Source organism: Myxine glutinosa, chromosome 2 (genome assembly GCF_964187855.1).
Source record: "Myxine glutinosa chromosome 2, kmMyxGlut1.1, whole genome shotgun sequence".
NCBI lineage: Eukaryota > Metazoa > Chordata > Myxini > Myxiniformes > Myxinidae > Myxine > Myxine glutinosa.
In genome coordinates, this window is record NC_136262.1 from 139,250,857 (window position 1) to 139,274,425 (window position 23,569).

Genomic DNA, 23,569 nt, shown 5'->3' on the forward strand with positions numbered 1-23,569 from the left:
CGTACCCGTTCGCAAACAAACAGGTACGTTCACGTGTAGAAACATCGATCGTGGGTCAGTGGCGAATCTGCATATAGCGATCCGCGAAATTCACATTCAGAAAGTAGAAACCATCACGGCATGTCGTCATTCACTTGAACTCGATATCTCTTTTTTTCATTCCAAACAACATCACCCCAATCACAATCCAATGTGTATTTTAAGCACAAAATAAACTTTTAACAACATTGTTAATGTTTCCTTCATTGTAAAAACTACCAAGTCGACAGTTAAAAGGATTTTGAGCCGATAGGTGTTACGGCCTCGGCAAGATCGATGGAGACAGCGATCTGTTGGCTTATACACCGCCCAAATAGCTATGTGGAATCCTCTCATGTAGAGATTAAACCCACGTCGTTTGAACTTTGGCCGAGGTCATTATTTACTTTTAATGATGTTTATATACGAATCAAAAAGAAGATAATTGGTTTTGGGTCGTCCTTTCCGCATATCTCGTGGGATTGTGAGTTGGAGAGACGGCAGTGATGACGGGGAGGGGGTTTGCATTCTCTCAAGCAGGGATTCAACCCATGTCCTTATAAAAGGTCTTTGTCCGAGGTCACCGAGTCCGATCGGTGCAGCTGTGCAGCGATCGGTGCAGCCGTTTGTGCAGCACCCGGGGAAATAACGTTATGCGGGAGTCCAAACCTGAAAATGCTGGAGGCCAAAGCTGAAATTGGAAAAACAATATAGCCTATTTTACTCCAGGAGATCTCAGGATTACCGACCCAAAATATCGTTGCGATCGGTTCAGCCGTTTTTGCGGTACCTACGGACGGACGGACGGACGGACATTTGGTGAATTATAGTAAGATAATATCCGGTCTCCCCAAGGGGTGTTTCCACCTTGAACAAACACCGTGTTAACATGTATAAATAACTTGTCGTGCCGTTTTCATGGGACCACCTCTGCTGGAAGTAAAAATATTATAAACCACAAACATGTGTGATTACCTTTTTAAACGGTCGCTACTGTGGTTTAACACAAAACTGAAAGGGAGGAAACCCAATGTTCTTGAGGCCTTGTGTGCTTGTCATGCCCACAAAGACTAACAGACCCAAACCTAGATCTACTGTAATCTATATACCCCAGAGAGTATAATAACATGCTCCTTTCTGTCGCTCCCATAGGGAGATGATGTACTTGTACTGCATATGTAAACGATAAAACGATGAATGAATGTTTGTTAATATCTTCAATTTTTCATTCCAATCAGATACCCCTGCTATTCAAGATACCAGCGTTGCAGCCTTCATTGACATCCCTCTGCCAAGGCTTTACATTCTCATTGCTTGGTTTTGGGGACGTCGTGCTGCCTGGTAAGGTTCAAGTGAAATGCAGTTAATGTCAGGTGTAAATAAAACGTTTTACAACTTTTACGCTTTCCTTGACGAGCTAGTTGTCTTTTAATTGGTTTTACGGGTTAGAGTTTGACAATCTTTATAAACGCGTTGAGAGCAAACTTATGGGGCAAAGGTTAAAGAAACAAAGTGGGAGCCGGTGGGCAACAACACACATGTATGGAACACCAGCATGAGCAGAGGAGTTACAGGTGCATGGTCTCAGCGGATGAAGTACAGCTCACAGGTTAAAAAAAGGAAGACACCATGGGGCGATGTTCTATAGCAGATTTCAAATCCTGGAGGGAAGAGCAGGAGACAACAGACTCCAGAAGACTGTTCCACATGTGAGAGAAAATGGCGACAGAAGTGTGGAGGTGAGTATTAAGGTTAAACTCTACCTTCATCCGCAGATTGATGGAGTACTGATCTCCTCTCTGGGCTGGCACCCTTGCCTCACAACTTGCTCAGCTTAAAGTCGTGGACACCTTCGTGAAGTCGTGAAGGCCTTAATGATGCGGTCTTTTCCGAATGCCATACCAGACCATCACACGAGCAGCACCTTGTTCCTTTGAAGCAGTAAACCAGTGAGGGTTGTCTTGTGACCAGTAGTGGGTGTTCTGCCAGTTCACCTGACCATTTGTGTAAAAATCAGCCTCATCACTGAACAGAATGGTGGATGGGAAATTGGAATTTTGAACACATTGTTCCATAGCCATCCATTGGTCCAGATCAACTTCGCTTAATTTCTGCAGGATTTGAAGTTTGTAAGGATGCCATTTGTTTTTGTTTTTTATTTTATTATTTTGAAGGCTCCAGTCACGGACCATATAGTCTTTATTGAGGCCAGGCCTAAATAAAAGAGCTGCATTGATAGAAAAGTGAAGAAAGAGAATAATCTAAGAGTTTTTGAGGAAATAAAAAAAATCTGCTTTTTGAAAAGGGGAAGATCATAAGTGTTTGGAAAAACATGGGAGGGTAAAGAGTTCCAGAGTTTGGCAGTGGTGGGGAAGAAACAAACATCATAACGGCCCACCCGTGAGTTGCCAATATGGCCACAAAATAATCATGTGATGTCGTGGCTTGTCGAGCATTCCGTGGTCTCGCTAATGGCAGAGGTGCACAAGCAGCAAGAACATGGGAGCAGAAACCGAAGTAATATCTGTAGAAAAGAGAAGGAGCCAACTTTGTAGCATAATTCGAGTGTCGAGTTTTGAGGTCAAATTGGGAGAGTTGATAAGTCGGATTACTTTGGATTCAATTCTGTCGAGTAAATATGTGGAGCTAGAACCTCCCCAGATGTGAGAGCAGTACTCTTTGTTTGTTCATTTATTTATTCTTTATTTATTTATTTATTTTATTTGTTCTTTATTTATTCTTTATTTATTTATTTATTTTATTAGTTCATTTATTTATTCTTTATTTATTTATTTTATTTGTTCTTTATTTGAGAGTTCCTTTGTTTACTTTATTATGTCAAAAGCAAGTGGAAGGAATGTATGGAGACAAAAGGTCTGAAGGTGAATATCGGAAAAACGAAGGTGATGGCAAGTGGTAAAGCATGTGGTGAGGTGGAAAGAACTGGGAAGTGGCTGTGTGCTGTGTGCAGGAAGGGTGTTGGAGTGAATTCCATTCAATGTACAATGTGCGCTGAGTGGGTTCATCAAAAATGTAGTGGTTTGAGAGGGTCATTAACCACTAACCAGTGTGGCAGCTACATTCAAGTGTAAGGTGTGCATAGAGGGAGCTGCAGATGGAGGAAATGTTGAGTTGGATCTTGGAGACGGCGTGAAGCTGGAAGGTGTGAAAACATTTTGTTACCGAGGAGACATGCTGAATGGAGAAGGTGGATCAGACTCGGCAACGGTTGTTCGAGTGAGATGTGCATGGAAGAAGTTTCGGGAACTGAGTGGCGTGCTGACGAGAAGGGGAGTGTCGTTGAAGCTGAAGGGAAAGGTGTATGCTGCATGTGTGAGAAGTGTTATGATTTATGGGAGCGAGACATGGGTAATGAACGTAGAGCAGCAACGAAGGCTGGAAAGGGTGGAAATGCGAATGGTTCGGTGGATGTGTGGAGTCTCGTTGAGAGAGAAGAACACAAATGATGAATTGCGAAAGATGATGGGAAGGGAGCCTGTGATGGATGCTGTGAAGAGAAACAGGTTGAGATGGTTTGGTCATGTGTTGAGGAAGGATGAAACTGACTGGTTGAGAAGAGTGATGGAAATGAATGTAGAAGGAAGTAGAGGACGGGGAAGACCGAGAAAGACTTGGCTAAAGATGGTGGAAGAAGAAATGCGGGCAAGGGGGTTAACAATGGGAGATGCAGAAAATAGGGCAAAATGGAGAAGATTGTCATGGGGACCGCAAGGCTAACCCCCGCTCTAGCAGGGAAAATGGCCTTAAAATGCCCGTTGTATTGTGTCAAAAGCAGTTCATTGGCCACAGTCAATTTAGTGTTTTGAGCCTTCTATGAAGTTCTCATATATTTCAACAAAAGTAGAGTTCATCAGACATATTAATTGTTTAATAATATACTCATAGCGATGTGTCAAATATTATTACCTCCGCCACCAAAAGTCGATGGACGTTATGTTTACACCACTGTCTGTTTGTCTGTTTGTCAGCAGGATATCTCAAAAAGTTGAGGACGAATTTGGGGGAAACCTGGTGGACACATTTGGTGTGAGACACGGACAAAATGATTAGATTTTGGTGAAGATTGGATTGCAGATCCGGACCTGATAATTTTTAAAGTGATTTTTCACCATAGAGTAAAAGCGTCAAAAGCGATATCATGCATGATATCTCAAAAAGTTGTGGACGAGTTATGACAACACTTGGTGGACTGGTTGCCGAGGTAACAGGAACAATCAGATTAGATTTTGGTTCAGGTCCGGATCCAGATTCGGGCTATCAGTGGGATACAAAACATAAACTGTTCAGCCTGGTGGAGGGAGGTATGCGCTCTGCCGAGGGCAGTTTTAGTTTTATTTTTGCAATGGCTAACAATCCATGGTGTTTCAAAAGTCCAGAATGAAAGGGAAAAAAAAAATTCATTTATTTTTTGAGATGTTGCCTTTGAGGTGGATCGGACATTGTAGACCGATGGAATGCCCTCCCACGTAGTCCAGATTTAACGCCACTTGACGTTTTTCTTTGGGGGAACCAGAAATCCATGGTTTATATCACGATACCACATCCTGTTGAAGATTTGAGGAATGAAATCAAAAATGAATGTTCTAAAATTGATGTGTTAATGTTAACAAACGTTCAAAGAACCCTACATACAATAATTGGTACATGCACGCATGTCAGTCACTCTCAATTTGAGCAATTATTGTAATAAAATTGTAAAACACATATCCCTATAATTCCGGCATTTGGAAACACTGTATTCCTGCTCGTGGAACCAGCTGACATTGCAAATCGCATCTATATGAGCAATTCCTAAATTCCCAAACTGAGCTCTCAGGTTAAACTCCAGTGACGAGTCTGTGAAGGTTTTGATCTTGCTTGGCGATAAGAAAGCAACGAGTTTAGTTTTGTTGGAAGGAGAGATGGAAGGTAAAATAGTCTCAACGTGTTATTGGATGTTTGTGATTTAACAATATATTCTCTTTTTGACGAAAGGTGTGCTGTGCGACTCAACAGGTATGGTCGTTGTTTACTGTCATCGATTTGATATTCGGATTCAAGCACCAAAGATTTACTTCATTTTCAGTGTTCTCAGTGAGTACCACATTGTACTTGCTGCTTCTCGAATGCCTCGTCACCACCAGCACACTTACACCCGGCCCAGACTACACTGATACAATGGAATAATAATCCTAAATGCAAAGCCTAATGTCATTCTGCCTGGCAGATTGTCAAAGTAATAGATGGGATTGACAGAACATTGATCCCATGTACGCTAATCGCTGTGGGAAGCGAAGGAGAAACAGACATTTCGGGCATGAACCCTCATCTAACTCCCCAAACATTGTCACTTTGCTTCCTATGGCGATGAGCACACTTAAATCAAGGTTCTGTCTATTACACCCATTATATTGATGGATACCCTTCTGTGTGTATATTGAGTGGAGCTCAACGACACCATTGTCAACGTGATTACTGCTCAGCCGCCAATGAGTGCACTTGCTGATGAATCAAGCAAAAGAGGTCGTGTTGACAGGTGACTGGAGAGGTCGTGTTGACAGGTGTCTGATGAGGTCGTGTTGACAGGTGACTGGAGAGGTCGTGTTGACAGGTGACTGGAGAGGTCGTGTTGACGGGTGACTGGAGAGGTCGTGTTGACGGGTGACTGGAGAGGTCGTGTTGACGGGTGACTGGAGATGTCGTGTTGACAGGTGACTGGAGAAGCCGTGTTGACAGGTGACTGGAGAGGTCGTGTTGACAGGTGACTGGAGAAGCCGTGTTGACAGGTGACTGGAGAAGCCGTGTTGACAGGTGACTGGAGAGGTCGTGTTGACAGGTGACTGGAGAGGCCGTGTTGATAGGAGAGGTCTGCTGCTCATTTTCCATGTATCTCAATTCTCCTTTTCCGTGTATCTCAATTCTCCTTTTCCATGTATCTCGACTGCTCCTTTGCCGTGTATCTCAATTCTCCTTTTCCATGTATCTCAATTCTCCTTTTCCGTGTATCTCAATTCTCCTTTTCCGTGTATCTCAATTCTCCTTTTCCGTGTATCTCAATTCTCCTTTTCCGTGTATCTCGACTGCTCCTTTTCCGTGTATCTCAATTCTCCTTTTCCGTGTATCTCAATTCTCCTTTTCCGTGTATCTCAATTCTCCTTTTCCGTGTATCTCAATTCTCCTTTTCCGTGTATCTCAATTCTCCTTTTCCGTGTATCTCTACTGCTCCTTTTCCATGTATCTCGACTGCTCCTTTTCCGTGTATCTCTACTGCTCCTTTTCCGTGTATCTCTACTGCTCCTTTTCCATGTATCTCTACTGTTCCTTTTGCTTGTTTTGCATCCTCATGTCTGTTATATCCTGATCCATTCAGTGTAATAGCTTTTCCACGAGTTTCAACTATGTATACAAAAAATTGCTGAAGTAGCTCTCCTGAGCCTTGTGGGAATTGCAAAAACGAGAAAAGAAAAAAAAGAAGCTGTTCACCCAACGAAACATCTTTTATGAAGTCCGACAATAAATAATTTTGGAGATGTTTATTTCTGAAGTATGAAGTACGTATCCCACAGTGACATACTGTATTGAGTTTTTGTTGTTTTCGCATATTTTCCACAGAATTATATAAATTGTGCAAAATTCATCTCCAGAATATTTACGTGGTCCTCCCCAAACCCCGGTCACGGTGTACCTCCGAGCCCCGAGAGGAGTCACGGCAGAAAGATGTGTTATTCTAAGATCAATGGTGAAACCACACCAATTGTTACCAACAAACAAGTATTGTATTAAGGTCACACAAGAATAACAGCACAATAACAATATTAATCAATTGTACAACCAATATATCATTCCTATGATGGTACCATCAGTTTCGTGCAATATAACTCACTGTGCTCCAAGTGAGCAAAAATAACATTCCCAATGTCTCTGTCCCAACTTCAAACCAAAGTCGATCCACGCTCCAGTGATCGTCAGAACGATGTTGTATCGAGATCAGAATCCCGCTCGGTTGACAGTCACACTGCCAAAGATGGGAAAAGGTACCCTCAAGAGGCGACTGGGAAATCACACCTCCGGGTATTAGACCAGGAGCCCAGAAGGTTTATTCAAGTGAAAAGCGCCGAAGCAACTGACCACGTGGGTTGAAAGGGTTCTACCCCCACATCACAAAAATGCATTGCTGCCGGGTCAGGGCCGATGCCTTCCCGCCCAAATCGCCCAAAATAGGGACGCCATTACCGAAAATCCTATTTTCTTCAATATCTGGAAAACTATACATGGCAGTATCACAAATCTGGTGTCTACACCCATGTTTTCATGGTCAATCATTATAAAAATGCATTTCTCCTTAGCCAGGGACAATACAGTCACCAGTCTTTCCTGCCCAAAAGCACCCAAAGTGCCCAAAGTAAGGAAACCATTGCTGAAAATCCTATTTCCCTCAATATCTGGACAACTATACCTGGGAGTATCACAAATCTGCTGTCTACACCCATGTTTTCATGGTCAAACAACATTACAAAAATGCAGTTTTCTCCTTAGTAAGGGTCATATTTTTCCCGCCCAAAAGCGCCCAAAGTAAGGAAACGATTGCTGAAATCCTACTTTCCTCAATATCTGGAAAACTATACATGAGAATATCACAAATGATGTTTCTACACCCATGTTTTCATGGTCAATTATTACATTGCCAACAATTGCAGTGCTTTAAAAATGACTAAATTCACCATGTATTATCTAAACAATGGTGTATTATATTGTACCGTACATGGTGTTATGTAACATGTCTTGATTTTATTGCAAAATTTGCTATACTAGTTGCACCAATGTTTTTGATTTCCTTAAACCCCAAGGAACACAGCTGGGTTGGTGTCATTTTTTTTTTCTATTATTCCAATGGTGGCCATTTTGAATTTCACAATGTCCGCCATTTTTACATAAAAATAACTATATCTCAGATTCTAGTACAGCATCTAGTACAGTTATTTTGGTGCCAATGGGTAGGTTTATGGGATCAAATAATTCAAATTTACCATTATTTCCAATGTTGCTGAGTATCCATCTGCCAAAATTCAAGATGGTGGCCAAAATGGCTTCCAAAATGGATGCCACAGCAGAAAAACAAATTCTGCCAGCTTAATGACTGTGGAAAAAAAAACCAAAAAAAAAAATGTGACCATGATCACGGAAGATGGTGATAATACGAAATTATTAAATTAAATTGGACACATCTGGGTATCCGTAGTAAAAAAAAAACCAGCTTTAGAGGGCAGCACAGTGACTACAGACTTTGTTTACTACAACCATCAGATCATCTTATTGGGTGGAAGTTCTGCATGCCATTGTTTGTATCAAAAGGTGACTAGTGTCATTGAACAGTACTATTTTCCTTCTGAAGGACAATGACTGCAAGTTGTGAGTTAAGGACACAAGTTGGATGGAAATACCATAATACACCATTGTTGAGGTAATGCATGGTGAACTAGATATTTTCAACACTGTAAATGTTGTCAATGCAATGACTGACCATGAAAACATGGGTGTCGACACGTCATTTGTGACTTTAAACACTTTTCTTGCACAACGTTTCTAAAAATGTTTAAAACCTAAACACAAATGTCAAATTCAGAAACACAAATGTCAAATTCATAAACAACGTCTGTTTAATAAACACAAGCCATCAACTTCCTAAACATGTTTAGCATAAATTTAAACATGTTTAGAAACGTGGTGCAAGATAGTGTTCAGAAAAGTGTTTAAAGTCTAAACACTGTTTTTGCATATGGTATTATCATGTATAGTTTTCCAGATAATTAGGAAACTATGATCTTTTAACAATGGTATCCTTACTTTGGGCGCTTTTGGGCTTGACCAAGGAGAAATGCATTTTTGTAATGATTGACCATGAAAACATGGGTGTAGACAGCAGATTTGTGATACTCCCATGTATAGTTGTCCAGATATTGAGGGAAATAGGATTTTCAGCAATGGTTTTTTTTGTTTTTGTTTTTGTATACAAGATCGAGGCTCGTGAAAGAGCGAACATTAATCACACAGAAAGACAAACCGACACATAAAACATATAACATCGGGAGCGGTAGACAAGATGGGGAGAGAGGGGGAAGGACACAAACACAACATTTGAGAGCAGGGACCGAGAGAGATCTGAGAGAGGGCGAGGGCTTTGGGGGGGGGGGGGGGGGGGCATGGGAAGGGGGCGGTGGGAGAGGTATAAAACATATGGACACTGCCAGGACTTCCAGGAAAGAAGTTGGAATTTCAAACAAGGTGGATCTGGGGTGAATTAGCGGGGGTAGAAAAGATCAAGGTTTTGGATGGGGGAAGATAAGAGATGGTGGTGAACAGCTGTTTTAAAGACCTGGAGGGAGGAGTGGGATTGAAGGGAGTGAGGGAGTTTGTTCCAGAGGCGGGAGAAAAGAGGAATGAAAGAGTGAAGGTGAGCAGAGAGCCGAGATTTCGGCAGTTTAACCATCAGAGGGTTGCTGGCAGATCTTGTGCGACCTGTAGGAATATTTGGGGGACAGAGCACAGAGAGAGCTGGGGGTGCAAGGCCGGAGAGGAGTCGGTAGAAGACAGAAAGACCACCTCCCTGCCTGCGGTGAGTGAGTGAAAGGCCCTCAGAGATAGCTCCATCGTGGGAGATTCCAATAATTCTGAAAGCTTTGGGTTCAACAGCGTGAAGCCGAGCTAGGTGTGAGGCAGGAGCACCGGCCCATAGGGGAGAACAGTATTCCATTGAGCTGCGGATGAAAGCCTTGTATGTGGTGAGGAGCTCAGGTGTGCCGAGGAAGGACTTCGCACGACGGAGGATGCCCAGTCGGCGACTGGCTTTGGAGGCCAGCTTGGAAATGTGGTTTTCCCAAGAAAGATCATGGCAGATAGTGAGACCCAAAAGCTTGAGCGACAGAACTTCTTGGAGAGGATTGTTGAGAAAGTAGATGGGAGGGTTGTCCAGTCGATCTTTTCGGAGAGACATAGTAAGAGTGTGAGATTTGTCAGGATTGAAAGACATGTTCCACTTGTTTGACCAGTCTGTGATTTTGTCCAAGTCTTCAGAGAGTGAGGAGGCTGCAGACTGCCGATCTGAGGGAAGAGGAATGGAGCGGCAGAGAGTGGAGTCATCAGCAAAGAGATAGAGAGGATTTTCAAGAGAGTCAGAGAGATCATTGATGAAGACCAGAAAAAGCATGGGGCCCAGAACACTACCTTGGGGAACTCCAGCCTGAACAGGAAGAGGAGATGAGAGAAACCCATTCAGGGCCACACGTTGACGACGACTAGAGAGGAAGTCCGCCAGCCATGCGTGGAGATTTCCATGGATACCAAAGGAGGAGAGTTTGGTGAGCAGAGTGGGGTGCCAGACCGTGTCGAAGGCACGTGATATGTCGAGGGAGACTGCTCTAATTTCCTGTTTGGCATTGAGGACCTCCATCCATTGTTGAGACAGCAGAAGCAGCATGTCCAGAGTAGAGTGACCTGGTCTGAAACCAAATTGATGATCAGAGATCAAGCCATTGGAGAAGAGGAAAGATTTCATATCCGAAGCAATGATGGATTCCATGACTTTGCTGATAATTGGGAGAAGGCTGATTGGTCTGTAGTTACTAGGATCTGTTTTTGCATTTTTTTGTGCAAAGCGGTGATGTTGGCTGATTTCCAAGCAGATGGCGGTTGACCTTGAGCAAAAGAGAGGGTGAAGAGAACAGAGAGAGGGTGAGATAGAGCGGCAGAGCAGGATTTTAGGACCCGTGGGCTGATGCCGTCGGGTGCAGTTGCAGAAGCAGAGTCGAGGGTTGACAGAAACTTTTCCACCTTGTCAGGAGGAAAGGACACGGAGTCCAGGAGCAGCAGGGTACGACTGGGTATGGTGGGTACAGAGAGGGATGGGTTTGGGACACAAGATTTAGAGGCAAACACAGAGTTGAGGCATTCAGCTTTTTCACGTGCGGAGTCAGCTGTGTAGCCGTTTGAGGTAAGGGAGGGGATGGAGGGGGAACAAACACCAGAAACGGATTTGACCAGACGCCACCAGGATTTGGAAGAGGGAGACAGATAAGAGAGTTCGGTCTTGAGAACGGAGAGATATTGTTTCCTGGCATCCTTACTTTGGGCACTTTGGGTGCTTTTGGGCGGGAAAGACACAATCCTGGCTAGGGAGAAATGAATTTTTATAGTGATTGACCATGAAAACATGGGTGTAGACACCAGATTTGTGGTACTGCCATGTATAGTTTTCCAGCTATTGAAGAAAATAGGATTTTCGGTAATGGCGGCCCTATTTTGGGCGATTTGGGCGGGAAGGCACCGGCCCTGACCCGGGCAGCAATGCATTTTTGTGATGTGGGGGTAGAACCCTTTCAACCCACGTGGTCAGTTGCTTCGGCGCTTTTCACTTGAATAAACCTTCTGGGCTCCTGGTCTGTCTATATGGACGTTCAACGGCTCACAAACGGCGAACCGCAAATTAACCTTCGGGTATGGACGTTCAACAGCTCACAGACAGCGAACCGCAAATTTCCACTCAAAATCTACGTTACACACACACACCAGATTAATGTCTGGATGGTTGTGAAAATGGTTTAAGCGAGGTGAAGAGCCTAGAGCGATGCGAAATCGTTCGCAAGGCAAAATGGCCAACTGGCCCATACTCGAGACGTAACGGCACACCAACGATTCTCTTCGGAATCAACCGCAAAACCTGTCACGCAGGTTTATCTGTCACATCGATAACAACTCTGTCGCAGGAATCCCTTTCCCAGGAAACCCCAAAGTTCGCTAGTGACCCCCGTTCGCCAGCGTTTGCTCCAGACCTCCAAGCAGCTCGGCTCCTTCTCCGACCTCACTTGCTCCGCCTCCTTTTCCTCTTCTTCCTCCTCATCTTCGTCCGGTTCCCGATCCGGTTTCCGGTTTCTTTTAAAACACTAACTTTTTTTTACCTTTTGAAAACAGTAATCTCTATTTCACTTAAACGATAACAATAATCGTACATGGAACCAAAAATGTTTACAGTGGATGAAAACCACAACAACGGAAGTGATGAATCCGTAACAGTATCCCACAGTGACATATACTGTATTGAGTTTTTGTTGTTTTTGCATATTTTCCACAGAATTATATAAATTGTGCAAAATTCATCTCCAGAATACTTGTGCTTTCGCGCATGTTCTCAAAACAGTATTTATGACATTAAATTTGAATTAGTATGACATGTCATCTTAATATGAATAAATTCCAGCTAGCACACACACACACACACACACACACACACACACACACACACACACACACACACACACACACACACACACACACACACACACACACACACACACTAAAGCAGTGTCTGTCTGTCGTTCACCCTTATCTGTGTGATGAGCAGGTTACGCAGTGGGACTGATTCTCACTTTCGTGGCACTAATGTTGATGCAGATGGGACAACCGGCACTACTATACATAGTTCCGTGCATGCTGCTCACCACCACGATCGTCGCCTGTGTCCGTCGGGAGATGCCCATGTTCTGGAGAAACACAAAACCTATGGTAAAGGTGTCTGGAGGCATTCCAGAGATGGAATCGGGGGCAAACTGTGGGTGGGAGGTGGAAGATAAGACAAGGCTGCCATTTGTCGTAAATGCGGAGAGATTGGTGGAGGGCCGAGGTGGAAGGTTTTTCTATAATATCTGTCCAAAACAAAAAAAGTAAGGTTCCACTATCCCGACCAAGCCTACAATAGTGTGACGGTGTTTTTCTATTATCATAAACAAAATAAAATTGAAGAAATTGCAGGGTTATTTTTTTTCTTGGCTGTCACCAATGACCTAACCACCTGCCATACAAGGTAAACATGTTCCTATAATGCCACGGAACTCGCACAATATAATAGCATGCTAAATATTTATTTTCATTTGCTTAGACATCGTTTAAACATTTAAAACTTTTCTATTTGGTGTAACGTGCCAACACTTATTTATGCCTCCGCCCATTTCTGGTACAAATTCCCCAACTCGCTTGCGTTCACCACAGCAAAGCTTGGTGAGTCGTCACAGTGGGAAAATATCTTAAATTTTTTATTAATCCCAAATCCTTTGAAATCGTTACTTGGTGGGATGTTCAATCATACAAGTGCCTGTTGTGCGGCCAATCTTACCTCTCACCTTGACAATCCATTGCAGGGCCCGTTGATCCAGATAAGGGCTCTTCCGATCACAGTGGACTTATCTGTGGGGGTGTATGCAAACCCGTCTGAATTTTGAAAACCACATCAGTCACTTGTCTGAGCATCACTCCGGGGCCCTTCCAGGGAGTGATTAGCTTTGGGCACATGCTTTTCTTCCTCCGGGGCAAGTAAATCCAAATCAGGTCCCCAGGGAGAAACTTCCGGCCATGCACCCAGATGTCACATCTTGGTTTAATCAACGGGTAGGCCAAGCCACTTCACCCGCTCACATATAATGGACCTTGTCTGAACCTCCTTCAGTTTAGTGATGTCGCTTTCCACCGATGGTTTGATCCTAGCATTACCCTTTCCTGCTGGCTGATTTTCCCTACCATGGCCTCCACATGGCGGACTGTCGCACTGCCAAGGTTTCTGCAAACGCTCAGCCTGGCTTTTTATTCAGAAGCCTTGTGGATGGTCGTGGGCACTGGCATTCCACCAGCACCTGATAAGAGACTGCAGAGCACATTCTTCATTCATTAATTAACTCAAAATCCCAAATACGACAGTACGCGAGTTGCTACATGGTAAGTTGTGAATAATGTGGCATCTCAATCCTGTCATGCAGCCATGATTTGCTGCAACAGTGTTCACTTGCTTCTGCCTGAAGCTGCTTTCATATATTGTCATGTTCCCGGGGGTTAACACCCCTGGGGACGAATAGCCGATCGAGCTTTACACTCCGAGGCATTCAGTCCAACTATGGCGGTGTTGGTTATACGTGTAAGGGTGTAGTGGAGGGCAGCGAGCGTTTACCTGGACAGGTTTCCACTTGAGCTTCCTCGAACCACGATAATCAAACAAGGCTGACACAGAATTAAAATGCAACAAATAAACAGGTTTAATGAAAATAATGCCAGGGACAAGAAATGCATGGTAAACTAAATTCCTAAATTGGGGCGCCCCCATTCGGACTCATATACAACAAAACAGGAAAACGAAAGTGAAAAATAAATGTGTTTGTGTGGTGTGTACTCAGCTTTGAGCGGCCCTCAAACCCTGTCGGCCCTCAAATGGGTCCCCGAGTCTGTGTGCGGGAAAGCATGCCTTGGCGCGCAGTTCGTTCACCCCAGCCGCCGACGTGCAGCGCTCAAACCTAAGCTCCCCTCTCGTCGTCCGCTCCACACAGTACCGCGGTCTCTCCGGCTCACTCGGCACGGCACACAGCCGTCACGAAGCCACGCACCAAGAGCTTCAGAGTCCACGAGTTGCGACCACCAATGTCAGGACTAAGAGCGAGGAAGAGAAGAGAAGAGGAGCATGAACTGTGACCGCCCACCACACAGCCAGTACCAAGAGAAAGAAAAATGCGACTGTTCGCTTTAACTCGGGACACAAAGAGAGAGAGAAAATGTGACTGCTCGTCATCAAACCCTGGACCAAGAGGATAAAACCATGACTGCTCATCGTCAAACCCCGGGCCAAGAGAAATGCATCCGCTTGTCATGAAAATCCAGTGAAAGAGAGAGGGAGAGATGGCGGCCGCTTTGCATTTTTCCTCCTGGCCGAATGTTCTATCATGACGTCGCACGCACACGCCAATCAGCGGGTGCCATCGCATCGCTCCACGGCCACGACCAATCATCCCTCTCGGGGCAGGGCCCCGCGACCCTGCCTGCTTGGTGTTGCGATGACCCGGCTGGCGGCACCAGCGGCAGCGTTCAATGTCTGAATCCTGGTAGCTTTTATTCAGTGTTATTAATTTAGGTGCGGAGTGCACAGCTGTTGTATATGTCATAAGGAACAAAGGAAAAATCACAGAGGTCATTTACATACAAGGAATCTACCCTTATACCTTACCCAATAAACATAGCTCCACCCCTCTCACGGAGACATTTATACACTCTTACCGGACACACGGAGCCAACTTAAGTTATAGGTTTCTTCTTCTTCTTCACGACAGTCGGAACACACTACCTATACAATCCTATCTGGCCCTAAAGTATTTCAGTGGTACCCCCCACAAACGTAACAATATGAAATAATAAATACGATTGACGGGAGATACAATATAGGTATAGGTGATGGTGGAAGCCATAACTATGGAGACAACATTAGGACGAAGAAAGAGCGAGCAGAACAGAGATGAGACGCGGACACTTTTTATCTACACACAGTGAGGCATTCGCTTGTGCATGATTTTCCAGATTTAGTAGAGGAAGTATGTTGGATCGGTTCATAATGAAATTTGAAAAGCACGGAAGCAGATGGTAGAGAAGTGATTAGATTGATGGGACGAGTGACCATATTGAGGGGTCCTTTAGAATTCCTGTCCTCGACCTTCTGCCCATCCCTGCTATCCCTAAACCTGCTCTCGGTCAACGCTTGAGTACCTTTGCCCCCACCTGTTTTCCACTCTTCGTCCTGTGGATAAAAATCTCCAAAATGGTTTTTATCCAAACTGCTAAAAACTACTTCAATTGCAGTCATATTTACCTTGTTCATGTCGTTGCAGGCTCAAATGTTGTGTTGACTTTGACTTGGTGATTTTGAGGGAAGGTAGTAGTCAGGATTGGGAGAATTGCCTTTTCCTCCGTCTACCGTTCTTTATGAATTTTCATGAAGTGAAAGTTAAAAGTGAAATCATGTGAAACCCGATAACAATGAATTCCCCTTTACATCACCGTCTCCCCCACCTTTCCACCCCTACCCCACCACCACCACTCACGCTTTTTCTCTTGTCCCTTTCCTTCCCTTGCTTTCTCAAGGCTTGTGTCCAACATTAGGAAATGGTATGAATTGGACCTTTTATGCTTTCTTTTGATGGTATTTTTCAAGGGGAAGTTCTCTGCCTTTTTGCCGCACCAGTAATGTGTGGTTTAAAGATATCATCGGTGGTGGTTACAAATGGATTGTTGACTCGTTGGTGTGTTTCCAAATTGAAATGTTGTCCTATTGCTATGATCATCATCATTTCATGTGCAGACTGTGGCTGCTGGTTTGCCTCATTGCTGGGAGCGTGGATGTGCCGCTGTGTAGTGCCCCCCCCCCCCCTGCTGGTTAGGGCAGGAATTTGGTCAAGGTTCTGGAAAATACTCGCCTACTCCTCGCGAAGTACACCATGGGATCTTTAACTCCACCGACTAATACCAGCAGACGAGACGCCCGTTAAACATCCATCCAAGGTATGGCACACACGTTGATGAATCACCCTGACTGTGAAACACTGGGATGGCGGTCTACAGATGGGTCAGGATGCAAACCCAGGTGAGACAGCTGAGACGAGTGTGTGTACCTCTTGGCCATCCTGCCAGTGTTATTGTAATGAGTATGGTTATTATAACTATTGGTACTACTACAATAACTTATTATTATTATTCTAGAGCCAGAAGGGGCATAATAACCGAGAGGTACGTACACACACGATCTACCCTGGGTGCACATCCCTACCCAGCTATAAACTGTCATTCTGGTGTCTCACTTGCAGGGTGAGGTTTCAAGGTGTTTGCCGTCCACCGGGGGTGTTTGCCATCCGCCGGGGGTGTTTTCCGTCCGCCGGGGGTGTTTGCCGTCCACCGGGGGTGTTTGCCGTCCACCGGGAGTGTTTTCCGTCCACCGGGGGTGTTTGCCGTCCACCGGGGGTGTTTGCCGTCCACCGGGGGTGTTTGCCGTCCACCGGGGGTGTTTGCCGTCCACCGGGGGTGTTTGCCGTCCACCGGGGGTGTTTGCCGTCCACCGGGGGTGTTTGCCGTCCACCGGGGGGTGTTTGCCGTCCACCGGGGGTGTTTGCCGTCCACCGGGGGTGTTTGCTGCTGGAGGACCCATCTGCCAACAGTGGAGACATTGGTAGGACATTAACGATCCCACGGTCTCCTTTGCAAAGAGAACTCGAGTTGTCGCCGACACCCTGAACATATTACAAATTCCTGACCACTTCAGTCGTACGTCAGGCCTGACCAGCCGATTCGTAAAACATTTTCGCCAAAAACAACCCCCCGATGGAATTCTTTAATGTGTGTAAAAAAGTTGTAATAAATGCGGCCATTAAGGTTGTAGTAGTCGTAGTTGTATTGGTTCAAAAGTTAAATTGTACAAGACTGCAATAGATGTGAATACTTCAATCTCCTGTCATGGCCAAAAATATTGCCACCCTTGCACTTTTTTTCAAATAATGCACCATTTCTTCCATAAAATTGTTGAAATTTTAATATATTTTGGTATCACATTTGTATTTCTTTGGTTTGCAGTGGAACAAAACAAAAAAGCTGAAAGATTACTAAATCTTAGCTTATTCAACACAGAAATCCTAAAATGGCCTGGACAGTATTATTGGCACCTTTTTGAAGTTGTGAGAAATAATTAGATTTCAAGCAGGCGATTCTCCTTTACTTTGGAATTTAACTCACCTGTGGCGAGTTGCAGGTGCCTGCAATATAAAAATCACTCATTCAACCAGTTTGAAGAGAGAAAAGGAGTCATTCTGCTGTTTTGTGTCACTGTGTGTACCGCAATGAGCATGGAGAAAAGAAAGAAAACCAGAGAATTGTCTGAGGAGGTCAGACACAAGATTGTAGCCAAGCATGGGGGTGTTTCTCAAGGCTACAAGTCCATCTCAAGGCTACAAGTCCAGTGCCAATCTCAAGGCTACAAGTCCATCTCCAGAGACCTTGATGTTCCTGCGTCCACCGTACGCAATGTTATCGGGAAGTTTAAGGCCCATGGCATTGTAGCCAACCTCCCTCGACGTGGCCACAAGATAAAACTTGATCGAAGATTGCAGCGAAGGATTCTTCGAATGGTGGAGAAAGCACCTTGATCAACTGCCAAACAGATTCAAGCTGAGCTTCAGACACAAGGTACGACAGTTTCAACTCGCACCATCCATCGTCAATTCAATGAAAGGGGGTTCTATGGTAGGAGACCCAGGAGCCGTCCACCTGGTGTCTCACTGTCATTGACAGTGAGACACCTCACTCACACATGGATATATTTTTGCTTTGTCTCACTGCTGAGAGAGACATAAGAAAGTCTGACTGGAGTTTTCCAAAACACACCTGAACAAGCCAAAATCCTTCTGGGAGAATGTCCTGTGGACAGGTGAGACCAAATTAGAGCTTTTTGGTAAAGCACATCATCTCTATGTTTACAGAAAACAAAATGAAGCCTTCAAAGAAAAGAACACCTTCCCTCCAGTCAAACATGGAGGAGGTTCAATGATGTTTTGGGGTTGCTGTGCTGCCTCTGGCACAGGGTGCCTTGAATGTGTGCATGGCGTCATTAAATCAGGAGATTACCAAGGAATTTTTTAGCACAATGTTCAACCCAGTGTCAGAAAGCTGGGTCTCCGTCGAAGGCCATGGGTCTTGGCGCAGGATAATGACCCCAAACACACTTCAAAAAGCACCCAGGAATGGTTCAAGACAAAACGCTGGACTGTTCTGAAGTGGCCAGCAATGAATCCAGACATAAATGCTATTGAACACCTGTGGAGAGATCTGAAAACTGCAGTTGGGTGAAGGCACCCTTCAAATCTGGGAGAACTGGAACAGTTTGTGCAATAAGAGTGGGCCAAACTGCCAGTCGAGAGGTGTAAGAAGCTCATTCATGGCTATAGGAAGCACTTGGCTGCGGTTATTTGGTCCGAAGGCTGTGCTACCAAATATTAAGTCTCGGGTGTCAATAATTTTGTCAAAACCATTTCTTTTTATTTTCTGATTTAAAAGGATATATTAAATTCTGACCAAAAACAAAGGTTCTGTCATATTGGCAGTGAAATAAAGAATTGTGGAGACCAAATACTTTTGTCAATTTCAACTTATTTTTCGAGAAAATAGTGAGTTATTTGAAAGAAGTGCAAGGGTGCCAATATTTTTGGCCACAAATGTACTTCGACCAGGTTTTAGGAACTTATGTTTGATGATTTATTTATTTATTTATTTGTGGAAGTTTTTTTTAATGGAAAGTCAAAAAAAAATCATTTATTGCTGGTTTTGCTCCCAGGATATCGTGACAATTTCCCAAGAACCGAGTGATGCCAATTTGATAGAAGATGAAAAGAGACCTGTTATCCATGGGCAAGATGATGCAAGCATCTATGGAACAAAAAATACCTTACAGCAATAGGAGGAACAAGCTATCCAAACCTTCCTTTTTGCTTTGTTTTTTGTTTTGTTTTGTATCAAATATCTCTTGTTAGTTTTGCACCTCCCTTATGCTTTGCTTTTCCTGGAGTACCAGGGTAATTTTACCACAATACTCACTTGGACTATGCAATGTAAGATTGTTTTAAATCAGCCAAGCAAGTGTCACTGTAAGCCTGTTGTTTTTTTTGTTTGTTTGTTTGTTTGTTTTCTTGTTTGTTTTCATACAAGATCGCGGCTCGTGTAAGAGCTAACATTAATCACAAAAAAAACAAACGGACACATAAAAACATAATAAAGGGAGTGGGAGACAAGATGGGGAGAGAGAGGGAAGCACACAAGTACAACAGTAGAGAACAGGGACATCGGGAGATCTGTAGGAGGGAGAGGGCTTGGGGGGAGGAGGCGTCGGAAGGTGGGTGGGGGTGGGAGAGGTAAAAAAAAAAAAACACATGGACTGCTTGGACTTCCAGGAAAGAAGTTGGTATTTCCAAAGTGGATATGGGGTGAATTAACGGGGGTAGAAAAAAATCAAGGTTTTGGATGGGGGAAAATAAGAGATGGTGGTGAACAGCTGTTTCAATGACCTGGAGGGAGGAGTGGGATTGAAGAGAGTGAGGGAGCTTGTTCCAGAGGTGGGAGAAAAGAGGAATGAAAGAGTGAAGTTGAGCAGAGAGTCTTGATTTTGGCAATTTAACCATAAGAGGGTTGCAGGCAGATCTTGTGCGACCTGTAGGAATATTTGGGGGACAGAGCACAGAAAGAGCTGGGGGAGCAAGGCCGGATAGGAGTCGGTAGAAGACAGAAAGACCACCTACCTGCCTGCGGTGAGTGAGTGAAAGGCCCTCGGAGTTAGCTTCATCGCGGGAGATTCCAATGATTCTGAAAGCTTTGGTTTCAACAGCGTGAAGCCGAGCTAGGTGTGAAGCAGGAGCACCGGCCCAGAGGGGGGAACAATATTCCATTGAGCTGCAGATGAAAGCTTTGTATGTGGTGAGGAGCTCAGGTGTGCCAAGGAAGGACTTCGCACGACGGAGGATGCCCAGTCGGCGACTGGCTTTGGAGGCCAGCTTGGAAATGTGGTTTTCCCAAGAAAGGTCATGGCAGATAGTGAGACCCAAAAGCTTGAGCGACAGAACTTCTTGGAGAGGATTGTTGAGAAAGTTCTCCCCTATGGGCTGGTGCTCCTGCCTCACACCTGGCTCGGCTTCACGCTGTTGAATCCAAAGCTTTCAGAATCATTGGAATCTCCCGCGATGAAGCTATCTCTGAGGGCCTTTCACTCACTCACCGCAGGCAGGTAGGTGGTCTTTCTGTCTTCTACCGACTCCTCTCCGGCCTTGCTCCCCCAGCTCTCTCTGTGCTCTGTCCCCCAAATATTCCTACAGGTCGCACAAGATCTGCCAGCCACCCTCTGATGGTTAAACTGCTGAAATCTCGGCTCTCTGCTCACCTTCACTCTTTCATTCCTCTTTTCTCCCGCCTCTGGAACAAACTCCCACACTCACTTCAATCACACTCCTCGCTCCAGGTCTTCAAAACAGCTGTTCACCACCATCTCTTATCTTCCCCCATCCAAAACCTTGATCTTTTCTACCCCCAGTAATTCACCCCAGATCCACCTTGTTTGAAATTCCAACTTCTTTCCTGGAAGTCTTGGCAGTGTCCATATGTTTTATACCTCTCCCACCCCCCCCCCCTCTTCCCATGCCTCCCCCCCACAAAGCCCTCTCCCTCCCACAGTTCTCTCGATGTCTCCATGTCTCTCGGTCCCTGCTCTCAAATGTTGTGTTTGTGTCCTTCCCCCTCTCTCCCCATCTTGTCTACCGCTCCCGATGTTATTTGTTTTGTGTGTCTGTTTGTCTTTCTGTGTGATTAATGTTCGCTCTTTCACGAGCCTCGATCTTGTATACAAAAAAAAAAAAAAAAAAAAAAAGACAACCCAGTCGGTCTTTTCGGAGAGACATAGTAAGAGTGTGACATTTGTCAGGATTGAAAGTTGTTGTTGTTGTTGTTGCTTATTTCGTCATATTTTATGACCTTTGTTTTTCTCGTAGACCACTACACTGATAAACCGAACTTCACAGGGTTGTTGCAAGTCTTGAGATCTTGTGCACATTATCACACGGAGCAGAATGTTCCACAGACTTGGTGGCCATCTTGTACTCTTTCCTTTCTTGTGCATTAGCCCGATAGCTTCATCTACAAATCTTAGACATACCTAAAAGGTGCCATTTTGTCACTTGAAGAACTGTTTGATTTTTTTAAATTTTCTGCCACACCAAAGTTCAATCGCTGTTGTGCCTTAACCTTTGTGATTGGGTTATGGTTTAAGCTTAAAATGATTGTTAATGTTCTGATAACCTGTTGGAGGGCAGGGTGATGTGTGTTAAAAGGGGCATTTAGTACATTTCTACCTGTACATTCTGTGAAAAGGCCTTAATCTCAATTGTCTTGAGCATTGTCTTGAGCCAGGCAAATGTCGTCATTTGTATAATGTTTTGTTTCTACATGAACAATATTTCATTATGCGATCCCATGTACGAGACAATTCACATGAGATATGAAGCATAAGGTGGTCAATAAATTGACGTTGTCACTCAAAGGTGATGATGTTTCCACCATCCTCGTATTGTGATTTGTGTTCACCGCTAGAGGCTGCTATTCCCCTCTGAGCACATCACTCATGAGGTGCGTAACAAGTGCACGGTTGAATTAGGTTTTCACCTGCATGCCCATTCTACTTGCTGATGATGACAGTACGGAAAAGTTTGTATTTGTGCTGTTTGTTGTTCACCGCTCCTTTCCTATTCCATCTGCAGACGCTGCATGACGTCATCGCCGGGCACTGATGGGGGTCCGGAGATGACGCACGCTGAAAGGGAGTGCTCAGTTTTCACTCCGGTTGTTTTCTTTCTTTCTTTCTTGATTGCATGTCACTTGTTTATTGGTTGGTCTTGTGCGTTATTCTGTCTGTCTGTTTGTCAATTGCGTAAAGGTCACAATTTAAAACCGATCTTCACTAAACTTGAACAAATGTTGGAGTTGGCCATAAGGAAGAAGTTAATTGATTTTTCAGGTCAAAGGTCAATTTCAGGTCAAATTTCTAAAATTGTCATTTCTCATCCAATTGCCTTGAAAGATTAACAGCATTTGCATATTGAGTCAATAAATTGGGAAACCAACTATTTATTGAGGTCAAAAGGTCAAAGGTCAACTCCAGGTCAAACCTCTAAAATCATCAATTTTCATATGAAAAATCGTCACTTTTCATCCCATTAACTGCAGAATTAAACAGCAATTACATATTACACTGAAATGAGAGAGCAACTATTTTGAGATTATTTATTTATTTGATTATTGATTAATTTTTTTTTTAAGTTACAGATTGGGATGAAACGGTGGTGGTTTAGTTATTCTTTTACCCAATTAATTAAGAATTTATTTTACCATTATTGTGCACCGCTCCTTTACTATGCCATGTCCAGGCGATGCATGACGTCATTGCCAGGCACCGAAAGGGGTCCGGCAGTGACACACGCTGAAAGGGAGTACTCAGTTTTCACTCTGGTTGTATGTTTGTTTTCTTGTTTGTTTGTTTGTCCGGGCGATATCTCAGCCATCCTTTGAGCTCGGAAGCTGAAAGTTTGGCACAGCAGTGAGTAAGTGCTTTGGCAAAAACGCTATTTTTTTGTTTTTTGATTCATCAATTATTTGATTAGTTACTGAATTATTATCGATTAATTAAGTACTTATTTATTTCCTTTCTCATCTGGGCATCATCTCAGGCACCTTTTGAGTTAGGAAGCTGATATTTGGACACAGTGACCAAGTGATTTGGCCATAAAGGATATTTTTCATTTTGTGATTAATTAATTAATCGATCAATTATTTAATTTTTTCGATTAATGGCTTAATTAATTATCAAAACGTTACAGCTTTTGATGAAGCACCGGTGGTTTAGGTATGCTATTAGCCAAATGCTTAACAATTTAATTATTTTATGATTATTATTTATTTATTTTCTTTCTCATCTGGCAATATCTCAGGCACCTTTTGAGCTAGGAAGCTGACATTTGGACACGACAATGACCAAGTGATGTGGCTACAAAGGATATTTTTGATTTATTTATTAATCAATTAACTATTAATTATTTATTGATTAATTGTTTAATTATTCGATTAATGACTTAATTTTTTTTAAGTTACACATTGGGATGAAACGGTGGTGGTTTAGGTA

The 23,569-nt window shown here is 43.8% G+C and overlaps 1 protein-coding gene across 12 annotated transcripts in view; it reads left to right on the forward strand.

Annotated features, from left to right (window-relative positions):
• Window positions 1–22,514, forward strand: part of LOC137421208 (signal peptide peptidase-like 2B) — a 142,223-nt gene extending 119,709 nt beyond the window's left edge. For 2 of the 12 annotated variants that reach the window (XR_013622382.1, XR_013622384.1), the window contains exons 12-16: window positions 1,257–1,359; window positions 5,035–5,112; window positions 12,413–12,573; window positions 19,190–19,678; window positions 21,073–21,955. Coding sequence is in view for 5 of the 12 variants with exons in the window: in XM_068107026.2 (XP_067963127.2) it covers window positions 1,257–1,359; window positions 5,035–5,112; window positions 12,413–12,573; window positions 16,677–17,035; window positions 19,190–19,199 (711 nt within the window). In the remaining 7 variants the exon portion in view is untranslated. Of the gene's footprint in view, window positions 1–1,256; window positions 1,360–5,034; window positions 5,113–12,412; window positions 12,819–15,957; window positions 16,375–16,676; window positions 17,036–19,189; window positions 20,264–21,072; window positions 21,956–22,151 lie in introns of those variants that run through there. The other 10 variants (XR_013622383.1, XR_013622385.1, XM_068107026.2 and 7 more) reach the window with 7 other exon arrangements.
• The last annotated feature ends 1,055 nt before the right edge of the window (window positions 22,515–23,569 follow it).